Genomic DNA, 12192 nt, shown 5'->3' with positions numbered 1-12192 from the left:
AAGCTGGCCGCAGACTCAGACGATGGCACCGTGAGGGGGAATGGAGGGAGGAGAGGAGAGAGAGAGAGACAGAAAACAGAGTAAGACAGAGGAGGAGGAGGAGGAGGAGGAAGAGGTAGGTAGGAGGAAAACCGAAAAGAATCCCTCGATGATGTTAGTGTGTGAGAATGGGGCGTGCTGGGCTGCGTACTTGCCCCAGACTGTTGCGGTAGTTGTTGGCGAGGTATTTTAATAGGCCTCTGTCTCTATAAAGCTGCCTTTGATCATGCACTCAGGCTGCACGTGGATGTTGACTATGCCGGAAACAGACACCTGGTCACACTCTAAAGCCTGTCTGTCTGTCTGCCTCTGTGTTGCTGCACAGCCGTTGCTGCAGTTTGTAAGGATTAGGAGAGTTTTGTCTTGGCTCTGCATACCTCAGTGTTGCAATTTAATTGAGAAAAAATGACTGGGATTAAAGTGCTGATTTTCAGATTTACTTTGAACATGTTTACATTCACATTTTATAAGCTGTGTAGAAATCATAGTCCTTTTAACGTAAAAGGTACTATGAATCATACACTGTTCACCCAAGATGTACAGGTTGTAATTAATTAGAAGCGTTTTCCGTGACAACGACAAGGTTTTTGTCTGCCAAACCCCATTCTTGTGCTGCATTTTGCAGGAGGTCTGCAATGTTTGCTCCGGTGTGACTTTCATGTACTGCCTTAGTTTGGTAAACGTGAGACAGCAAGTCCTCTGTTAGATAATGTGCCGTTATAGTCACATATGAATCCACTGATCTTGAAGTCCAGGCGTCACAAGTTTCCTCAAAGACTCCTCAACTTTATGCTTCACTTCTATGTAGAGCTTTGGAACAGCTGTGTCAGTGAAATAATGTTGCGATGGAGTCACGTACCTGGGTTCTAGTGTTTTTAGCATGTAACAAAAGCCTTTGTTTTAAAGAGCACTGTATGGACACAGATCTCTGCACATGAAGTAGGTGATGACTGTGTTATTTTCTTCGCTCTCTCAGAGTTTGATGGTAGTTTTAGTTTCAAGCTAAGTGTGTCCAGTGTTGGTTGATTTTCAACGGAGTAGGTCTAGCGTTAGCTTGACAGCGTTAGCTTGACAGCGTTAGCTTGACGCTATCTCTGGATAGTGGTGTTGGAGGTGAGAACGCGTGTTTGTAGTATTCCCAGAGTATTTTATTCTCATATGACACTGCTTGCAAATTGCATGTGTCATAAGTCCTCCTTTGCTTTCATGTTAAAAAAAAACAAAATAAGTCCAGACGTTTGATTCAAATGCTGACAGTGCATTTCTGATTTCTTTCTTCGGTGCCTCCATCTTTGTTTTGATGAACTTCCTACCAAATGCAGCTGACCTCACCAGAAAAAAACACATCAGCACCATCTAGTGGACTGTAAAAGCAATTGCTTTTAGTATTGTAGTATCTCAAGTTGTATCTAAATGTGTATTTGCAAAAATTAAGAATGTATATAATAAAAGATTGATACTTAGAATCTGTGTATCGATACAATATCGCTGTGCAAAATATTGCGATACTAAACTAGCATTGCACATGAACACACTGCAAAGACTACAGCTGACTGCTAACCACCACATACGCTCTGTGCCTGCGTGAGAGGAAGTAATTCTCCACACCATCAGACAGTGGTAATCTGTAATTGTAATTAACGCAGGGAAACTGGAAGAACATCTTGACACTAGCTAGCCAGTTAGCACATTAACAACAGAATGCAATGTTGAAAGAACAGAGCAAATTTACCTGGCGCCAGTGAAGAATAACACAAACCATCACAAATGTTTCTGCTAAAGAGCTCAATGCTAAAAGAAAAAGAATCTTATCAGATGCTCACCGATGGCTGACCATCAGCTTGGTGTGTCAGGGCCTTTAGAGATGTTACCTTGGAAATGTCAAGCTAGCTGTTTAGTCTTTATGCTAAGTTGGGTTAGTAGTCTCCATGTGACTTAACGTACAGACATCAGAGTCATATGAATCTTGTGTAACTGAAAGAAAGTAAAAACCAAAAGAAGAAGATGTTGATTGTAAATAGAAGATGCATCAATCTCAGATGTTGGAGATTGATGCATCACGCCCAACCATTCACCCAGACTTACTCCCATAAATGCCAGGACACACGATAGTGTCGATATGAACCACTGTCCTACTTCCCAGCGAGGCTCCTCCTTTCCACGGGGGGAGTTTTCTTGAGCAATTTAAGTAAACGACAAAATAAAAATAATGCACTGTGGACAAAAGCTTGCAAATTAATGTAATGTAAAGAGAACCAACATTATTTGCTCAACCACAACAGGTTAGGCAAATAATAATGTAAATACAGGTTACATTATAATAAAGTCGTTTGTTAACGACTGACAGTCTTGACATGGATGTCAACATGACCAGATACCCTAAATAGGACCATACATGCCAGTGGTGTACAGGTTTTAGACCCTTACCTGAAAATCATATTTGCATTAATTTTTTGCTCATTTTCAAATGCATAATGTACACCTCAAGATTTTTGATATTTTTTTCTTACCATCCCTGGCAGCCAGTGGTTCCCCTTCATTTCTGTAGGATATGAAAATTAAGTATTTGCATAAAACTTGCTTGAACTGTTCTATTAAACAATCAAGTCAGTGTTAGTCCCTGTGCACACCTGGCAATAACATGTGTCTTGGGAGATGCAATCACAAGTGGACAATGCATTTCCCATGACTTGTCTGCTGGAAATTAAAAGAAGAAGAAGAAATCATATCAATACAGACTGGGGCTATTTCTTGGTGTGTTCCAGTCAAACCAAATCGCCCGCGATGTTTTTTTCAGCCCAAATGGAAATAAGACAGTATGTTTTGTGTGTACTCCATCAACGAGATTCTACTGTTTTTGTTTCTTGTCACACTTTGATGCCATTGGCATGCAAATGAGTACATACACTGCTAAAGGGTGTGGCCGTATGTGGCCCAGACCCCTTTCGAATGTAGTCTGAGCGGTAAGATCTCAATGGGTCCTCTATGGCCCTGTTTATACCTGGTATTAACATGCATTTTGAGTGATGTTATGTGAACACTGGTAAATGCTTTGATCACTCAAAGCACTTGCCGATTTGGTCTGGGACGCATTTGACATCTTATCTTATGTGGTTTAAATGCTCATGCCTGCTAATGTGTACCCTGACAAGGACTACATCATCAGTGCAGGACGTGGTAGATGTTTTGGTGACAGTGTGCCAATGCTCTATAACTTGACCATTTTATTTTTGTATTTGTTGCATGACCGTCCATCATTTTGCCCGATGGAAGGAGATGTGTTAAAATCTGCCAACAGTGATATCTCCAGCTGTACCAACACAACCACTTATGTGACTAACAAGCATGCTAGTGAAAATGTGGAAGTAATGACTGTGCCCTGGGCCCTTTGACCTTCTAGCATGAGTGACATAGGGAGTTATAAAATCTGAACACAAGTTGTCAGCTGGAGACGCATGATAGAAACAGGATTACTGAAATGCATGTTAATACAATGTGTAAACAGGCTCAGTGCGTCCCTGCATTCACACCTTTTCTTAGAGCTGTTCACCTGTGATCAGATCACCCAAGACGCATGTCAATGCCAGATGTGAACGGGGCCTTAGATTGTCATTGAAAGGTCTGCACTGAATAACAATAAGTTAACAGAAAAAATTAATGTGAACTTGATGTTCAGTTTTATGGACTGTAGAACTCTGGCACGTTTAAAGAGTCTGCTTATTCATTTTCATATTGTACATGAATAATGGCAACCGATGGCTGAAAAAGTACTTACAAATTTCCAAAGTCATTCGCTGGTTTGTAGTAAATGGGCTAAAGTAATGCCAAACCTCTAGTTTGGTTCTATCATGTTCAAATTTAAACCTCTGAGCCATTATTTCAATGGAGAGAGCCAAATATAGTATAGGCTGTATATGTATTCATGGACTGCATGACCTCCACTTTCGGACTGCACCGCTAGAGAGACAGACAGGCGTGTCTCGGCCCTGGCTAGTCACCTCGCCGCTCTGTCACTACTCGGGGGGAGGTGATGGGTAGGAGGAGTATTCTGAGCCAGAGTTTAGCCTGGCCTGACTGATTATGTCGTTTCATGTGTACCCCAAATGGAGCTCATAAAGTTGCCACTCTACAAAGGCCGGCCCCCTGTGGGACATCTGATAGTACTGTGTGTGTGTGTGTGTGTGTGTGTGTGTGTGTGTGTGTGTGTGTGTGTGAGAGTGTATAAACAGGTGGGGGGTATGTGTACCTACAGTAGATACAACTCTTGTTTGTGCGCCTACATGTTTGCTGATGTGTGTTTACGTGCGCACATGCATGTGCGCTTGTGCACGCGCAGGCCATAATCAGCTCCAGATGATTTTGAGTGTCTGCCAGTTTCCCAGAATAGCAGCGCTGGTTTCCTTGCAGCCCTCCAACTGGCCTTGGCAAATATTTTAGCAACTCCATGTTTACCTTCACACTCCTTCACTCTCACTCACTCAGTGCGTCCCTCATTCCCTGCCCCTGTCTATCGAAAATAATCTGCTTTTTCATCCTTCACCCCCACTGGTCAGGAGCGCATAAGCCTGATAAATAAACAGCTCATAGATGGGACAAACTCTACACCATGCTGGCTGCACGTGGATGCCTGAGTGAGGCTCTCCCACTCTGATCGTAACACATTTATTATCATCTTTCGCGAGGCGAGCAGCTGCATCATCTGCAGTGTTAATCTCTGATCATTTCTGCACATAAGAACTGGGAGGCAGCTCCAGACAGCAGGGCATTCCTCTCCATGATCGATGAGATGTTCTGCTGAGGCATGACTTGGCCTCCTGACAAGCATCCAAAATCTAAAAGCCAACAGAGAGAGATAGAGTCTTATTGTAATATACACATACACCTTGAAGATGGTGTTGATAAAGCTGTGTCAGGGTAATTCCTCACCTTGGAAACCCTAATCTGTTTTCACAATGTGTCTCAAAGTGATAAGTCCTCTGCTGCCTTCCATTCTTCTCTTCCTGCAGTCTGTAAACTAAAGATGGAAGTCAGAGCTAGTTGTCCATGTCCTGCTGGTGCCACCTGTCTGTGTTCCTGTGGAAGGCTGCACATGTTAATCTTTGCATAGTGTTTAGTGAAAGATAACAAGCATCACACTAATTCTTTTTCCCAACCTCTTTTTGCAGTGCCGTCCATCCAAAGGAAGGAGGCGGGGGTACTGCTGGTGCGTGGACAAATACGGGCAACCTCTGCCCGGCTACGACGGCAGGGAGCGGGGCGAGACACAGTGCTACAACCTGGAGAGCAAATGAGAAAATGGAGAAACAACGAGTGGACGGAGAGAGGAAGACAGAATAAGAAGGGGGGCGGGGGGAGAAGACAGAGAGAGAAAGCCTACTTTGCTCTTGCATGTAGTTTTATGTAAACATTTGAACGGGCTCTGGACCTTTGATTTCAGGTCCCATTTCTGTCAGAGAGTTAGGGCGAGAACAAGGGGGAGGGGAGGGGAAAGGGGTGGAGCACAGCCTCAGCAACCGGCCAAGCCTCCTGTCCATCACAGCTATCTGTCCTGTGCTTAGGGAACCTTTATCCTTTCTTAAAAAAAAAAACAATTAAGCTGAAAGCTGAGAGAATGGGACGAAAGAGAGAATCCTACCATCTGCACTATTCTTTTAGAGAGAGAGGAAGGAGGGACTTTTCCACTCACTTTAAAGAGGACTCATTTGTGACTGTGACCCGAAAAACCGCACCACCACCGTTTCTATTGTGTGTGTCTGTCTGTGAGTGTGTAGCCGCGAGTCTGTGTGTGTATCTTAATGTGTGAGCACCTGCATAACATACGTGTGCACAGCTGCATGTCTGTGCAGGACGCCGTGCGAGTGAGCGCTTTCCCAAAAGTGTTTATTTGTGTAAATACTGTATGTCACGAAGCTCAGTTTAGCGATGTCAGACTGCCCGTCTCCAGCCCCTGCTCAATTAAAAATGCAGAAAAGAAAAAAAAACACTCTCTGGCTCAGGGTCCATTTTGAAGTGAAGGATTATGGGATGGCAGGTCTTTGACTTTTATCCAGCACCAAGGGCCCCTTCTTGCTGCCTCTGGGTTGCTCCTCGCTCCTGCTATTGGGAAGGAAATGGAGGCAAACCATGCAGTCTCAGTGCCTTAAAACAGTACTTTCCATGCCTCCCCCCCCCTTCACCCCCTGTAGTCCTCAATTAAAGGAGTACTTCACTGAAAATCGACCTTTTGAGTATGAGATACTTATCTCCCGCAGCTTTGAAATATGGCTCTGAAAAATGTGCTTACACCTTTGTGGTGAACAGCAGCTGTATTTAACTTGGATTAACAACAGCTACAGAAGATCTGAAGGGTGATATTGCAAAAACAGCATGAAATCATCTAAAGAAACTTCTGAAACCACTCCTCCAGCATATAATCCACTCCCTGCAGACATTCTGAGCCAAGAGGTAGGGAGACTGTGAAATGAAACTATATGTGTTTTGAACAGATCAACATTGGAGATTAAGATGCAAAATGTGCCAAAATATTAGTTGGGCTTCTGTTCATAGCATCTGTTACCACATTTTCCATGTCAACCAAATGACAGACGCTACTCGTTTGTTTGTGCAAACCTATTAGAAAAACAATCACTTGAACATACGTCAGCTTCATAAAAACGACCTAAAATGACAGAAACCATTATAATTTTTATTTGACCACTACTTGGATTTTTGTTTTTTGGCCTGTGTATTTAGCCATATTTTGAAAACAATATGAATGTATGGAACACACCAGTACAGACAGACAGGGGAAAGGTGGCTTATGCTTCTGCAGTGGTTTGAGAAGTTTCCGTGGACATTTTAATACTTTTGTGTGACTCTGGACAGCTGTCATTCTGAGTGAAAAAAAGCAGTTCCAACCTTTTCTGAGCCTTTTTTAAGCTGACAGGGGGCAAGTATTTTAAACTCAAAGGATAGATTCCTGGTGGAGTATCATTATGAGGTGCTCACATGCCACCCTGGTGTCTTAGGGATTAGTTTAGTCTATTGTCTCCTTCCCACCACCTACTGTTTCTGTCCACATTCGTGTCCCTGTCCCACTGTAACTCTAACCTGCTCTCCTGTGTCCTCATCCCTGTCCTTGTCCGTCATGCAGTGCTAAGGTCTTCCAATCCTACTTGTCTTCACCCTGTCTGAATCTTTGTCTTTGTCTGTGTGCCTGATCCCGTCCCCGTCTACAACCCACTAACCCCAGCTGTCAGTTCCCACCCAAGCACCCTGCCCCATCTCCGGTCCTCTTACTGTCAGTGGTGCAACCTGGTGTAGGCTTGTTTGAACGGGGCGAGCCCGGTGTGACCGCCCGCCCGCCCTGCCGCAGGTGCCAGCCGCCCCTATGCTTCAAGCTCAAGCACAAGCACTTAAAGCACTTTAGCTGCGCAGCTACTCGTCAATGCATGCAGTTAAAGACAATTGGACCTATCTGGATCTGCATACCTTTCCTCAGAGGTAATGTCAGATGAAACAGTGTGATACTGTATGAAAACAATAATAACCCAGGGAGGAGGGAAAAGAAAAACAGAAAGAACGAAAAAAAAAAAAAAAACGAAGCTACACCAGGACTTCTGACAGCAAACTTAGCAAACACCCCTCAGAAATTTTCCATTCAATGCAAATATTTTCTTTTTTGTTGTTGTTGTTTTTGTTTCTTTGAAAAATGCTTGTATGATCGTATGCCAACAAATCTCCACAAGGTGGACACAGCACCAAATATGCATTCACACAAGTGGTAGGGGGTCTGAGGGAGGAGGCGGGGTCCTCCCCGAGGAGCTTCCTGCCCGATGCTCTCCCACATCCTGTGTAAAGACTTGAAAAGTGGAGAGAGTGCCGACAAAGAATGCTTGCCCAGTAGCTTGGTAGCATGAAATCGGCTGTACACTTCCTTTAATAGAGAGCAGCAACTTACAACCAACCTGTTGGTGCTATATCCCATCTATTCAAAGACTTGATGTACGGGGAGGAACATACATACAAATATGTTTAAGCTATTCCCTCCCTATTATTTGTAAGTGTGTCTTTTTATATATATATATATATTATTATTATTATTATTATTAATATTATTATTATTATTATTATTATTATTATTTCCTGGCCAGCTATGTGTCTGACTAGACATCATGTACAGTACTTAAAACTAAAAATTATTTATCTAAGAAAGAATTATAAGCTGATCCAAACTAGGTTTTCTTATGAACAATTCAGTGACTCACCGATTGCACAGCAAAGTCTATTTGATTCAGTGTATTTTGGGGAATATAATCACTAATGAATGTTTTATTTTTTAATGAACCTTTTCCTTCTGTTGCACAGCAGGGTCATTTGTAAGCTCTGTGCCCAGCAGGCGAGTTTCAGCCTTGGGCCAAAAGATCTGTGTCAGTCAGGCACTCAGGTCTCTGGTCATCTTAGTTTACTGCTTCTTAATGCCAGTGAACCTCTCACCTCTCAGTAAGTCACTTCTCTCCATGCACACCCAGCCATCCCGCCTCAGTCTGTTAGTGCAGAGCCAGGGTCACACTTCTGTAATGTCACTTTTTACTTTTTATCATTCTTTTTCCCTGCTGGTCACGTTAAGAATCTCTCTGTTCACGGGTAAATGTCTTTTGTTTTTCTTTTCAAGTTTATCCTTCAAAGAGTTTTTTTTTTTTTGATTCAAGCTCTTCATGATATAAACTAGATATCACACAGCTATTATTTTCTCTGAGAAAGGAAATGATTTTGATTCAAAATATTATTTGTATTTAATGTCTTTTTTTAAATAAAAAGTGAACACATTTTAAGATACTGTCCCAGATGTTTGTTTTTGTCTCTCCTATGACTTTCAAATCACTGTGAAGGAACAGGTTTGTGTTGTCATCAGCAGCTAATAGGCCTGATCATCTGGGCTTCATTTGTGCAGCACAATCAGGACACAAATTTTCTCCTGCTGAAGTCCTTGAATGCAATCAGGCTCCCCTCAGTCTTGGAATGTGTCAATAAGGATAAAGCAAAGGTTCAATTTGTAAAGAATAAAAATAAATCTGGTGGTGCCAGGCAGGCTGGCAGTGGGCACGAGAGGTTGAGGCGAATTCCTGTGCCCGACCAAGGCAAACAGAGAGCGGGTCAAAAGGCAGCGCGGAGCTGCATGTCCCCACGAGCCGCCTAAAGTTAGACAAGGACCTCCACTTTAGATCACCGTGATAACACTGCACACAAACACACCCAATATAGAAAGACGCGGTGCAGGAGTTGCATCTACACACAGGCTTTCATAATCACGTCCAGATGAAGCTGTTATGATTCTTGTGTTTTGCCACCTATGGATGTTTGTGCACAAAGTAAACCTGCTTGAGGTGAAAGGGAGGCCAGGACCACATAGCTGAGATTAATGTTTTTATTAAATATATCACCTTTTTTTCTTCTTACATTACATCTCAATTACAAAAGTATACATACACACATGTGAGCAGTTGGTCACTTTGGAATAGACTCACATAAACAATAATTCTCCCTCCAACAGCAGCACGTAGATAGAGCAGAGGCGTTGCACGTCATGGTTCACTGTGGGACTCGCTCTTTGTGGTCATGTGTTCTTGGTCAGAGAGAACAGCAACATGTAAAGTAAAATAGCAAGTCTTTTTTTTGACAGATACATCAACACATGTGACAGTAGACACATAAATATTGGAGGTAGGTAAATGTAGAAATACCCGTCTGAGAGGCGCCTGTTATCTGTAACCCCATGGAACCATGGGAAATGTTTTCTGAGTACTGTGTAAGGATTCCCGACTGAGAGTTGTGCATTCACTGACAAAAGCTGATCATGTGTCACATCAGGAAAAAAAGGACAGTAACAAAAAAAGACATAAGAATGGCAACAATATGAAAAAGGAATCATAAAAACAACATTTAGAAATACTTCTAAATGACATTTGGTCACTCAGTGCTTTTGTTCTTGCTTGGTTTGTCACAAACCAAACCTCCAGACAACTCCTTTAAGGGTAGAGCGAGCTCAACTCAGCAGTGGAGTTACTCAGGGCCAAGATACATATGTACACTTTATACATCCATAAAAAATAATAATATAATAACAATAAGGCAAAAAATTATATAAATACTTAAAAAATAATTACAAATAACAAATAAAATGAAATAAACTTGAAATAAATAAGGCTGAAGAGTAGAAGTAAATGCATCAATATTAAAATTGTTTCAGAAAAACAAAAATAGATATTTTTCTCTTTGGGACGGGTGTTTTGAAGAGGAGGGAGGGAGGGGTGTGGGGTGGTTGGGCCCCAGAGGCCCCGCAATGACAGTGTACCTGAATCAAACACCACCATGGACAAGATCAATAAATAAACAGCTATCAAAAAGGAAAAAAAAAATCAGTGGCTTGCTTCTTTTTTTTGTGAGATCTGCATCAGTGGTTGATCTCTTTAAGGGCACTCGGCATCTGCAGGCAAGTCGGTCGAACCTAAAATCTTCTTGCCGTTCCAGAAGCTCACACACCAGCATCGACCCCTCTGTCCGTCTAGAGAAGATTCACACTGCAGGGAGAACAGATAAAGTTTTTTTTTATTATTATGAAACTGCTTTTATTTTCATTCCATATGTCATGCACACATGTATGGTCATGCAGCACTGACTGTGTGACATCACACACCAACGAAACACTGCAGAACAAATCCCTGCCTGCAACATACATTTGACATCATCTTGGCTCACACATTCACACAACTTGGTGAGAGTCTTTCATGAATCCTACACACACTCTGGGCACATTTTGCTGAAGATACCAACCTGTTTGGGTTTATAAAGCCCGTGTTTGTCACAGTTGGGGAGGTAGAATCTGGTTAATTTGTCTCCTAATTTCTGCTGGGATTTGGCAATCTTGTCCAAGGCTCTCTGCAGCTCCACGTGACAGGGCCCCTGTGGAGAGGAAACAGGTGAGAGGAGGGTTAACTGAGCTCTGTGCTTGCACGGTGCCAACACACAGAAATAATAATCAACATTGCTTTTTATCAGCAAGCACGTGGGCTGACATCAAAACTTGTAATAACAAGCATCCCCATTCTCTCTCTCTCTCTCTCTCTCTCTCTCTCTCTCTCTCTCTCTACATCCTCTCCTCAAACAGCACACGAGCTCCCCCTTGTGGTGCACGTGTCCTCTCCCCCTAAACCTCCCCAAAAACTTTTACTAACATATCACACGGGGGATTTCACAGAATTCCCACATTGATGCCAGTACAGCGTTCGGGTCTCACCTGTTCCACCAGTTTCTTGCGGATGGCGACGAGTTTGGCTTTCATGCTCTCCTGAGCGTCGGCTGCAGCCCGCGTCGGGTCGTAGGGCTTACTGTGGCCGGCGAGGTAGTGGCTGGAGCCGGGGTCCGAGACGATGGCTGTGTTCTCCATCTCAGCCTCTGGCTCTCCCTGATCTGGAGAAAGAAAATGAATGAACGTGAAGCGGGACTGACTGAATGTAACTGTCTTTAGATCTGTCATGTGTTTGGAGGAATTTAAGAATGAGGATTTGCTGGATGTGGTGGAGCACATGTATAAATGTGGAGGTGATGGGCCTACCTTGTGTCTGGGGCTCGGGGGTCGGCTCGGGCGCAGTGCTCGCCGTGCACACGGCTTGTCCCCGGGTGAGGGAGTGCAGCGGTCGGGGGTCGCCGGGTCTCGGGGTGCACCTCAGTCCGGAGCCACACGGCGCCGTGTAGATCCCGCACAGCTCATCAGCCTTCAGGGCGCAGGCGAGGCAGCATCCACAGCCGGGTTCCCGCAACACCTCGGCGCATCCGGGCGCCACCGCTGGACACTGGCTCAGCTTCTCCGGAGAACACTGGGCGCATCGGATCGGCTCTGGTCCCACCACCGGAGACCCCAGCGTCCCTGTGGCCAGCACGGAGCACACCGCTGCGACCACGACGTGCTTCAAATATAATCCACCCATGGCCAACATAGTGAGCTGGATACTAAATACAGGCTATAAAATGTAGAGCAAGGTAGAGAGGATTATCAAAGGCAGAAGCCGGATTCCCACGGTTCTTGCTCAGTTGTGTCTTTCGTTTGATTTTGGGAAAATGTCTAACTGTGCGCTGCGCGCAGCCGTATTTATAGCCGGGTGCTCTGTGAGTGTT

At 43.8% G+C, this 12192-nt stretch overlaps 2 protein-coding genes across 3 annotated transcripts in view; one reads left to right on the top strand and one right to left on the bottom strand.

Annotated features, from left to right (window-relative positions):
* The window catches only part of LOC126396351 (insulin-like growth factor-binding protein 3), a 26772-nt gene extending 16444 nt beyond the window's left edge, over nt 1–10328 (top strand). Inside the window, exon 4 of one of the 2 annotated variants that reach the window (XR_007570568.1) lies at nt 5205–5340. Coding sequence is in view for 1 of the 2 variants with exons in the window: in XM_050054337.1 (XP_049910294.1) it covers nt 5205–5330 (126 nt within the window). In the remaining variant the exon portion in view is untranslated. Of the gene's footprint in view, nt 1–5204 lie in introns of both variants that reach the window. The other variant, XM_050054337.1, reaches the window with a different exon arrangement.
* Nucleotides 9432–12192, bottom strand: igfbp1a (insulin-like growth factor binding protein 1a). Its single transcript, XM_050054339.1, has 4 exons — nt 11633–12192; nt 11315–11487; nt 10852–10980; nt 9432–10598 (listed from the first exon to the last, which is right to left on the bottom strand). The coding sequence occupies exons 1-4, from the start codon at nt 12012–12014 to the stop codon at nt 10488–10490; spliced, it is 795 nt and encodes a 264-aa protein (XP_049910296.1). The 5' UTR covers nt 12015–12192; the 3' UTR covers nt 9432–10487.

The sequence above is a fragment of the Epinephelus moara genome, chromosome 10, assembly GCF_006386435.1.
Source record: "Epinephelus moara isolate mb chromosome 10, YSFRI_EMoa_1.0, whole genome shotgun sequence".
NCBI classification, from domain to species: Eukaryota; Metazoa; Chordata; class Actinopteri; order Perciformes; family Serranidae; genus Epinephelus; species Epinephelus moara.
This window is presented reverse-complemented; position numbering and strand designations above follow the sequence as displayed.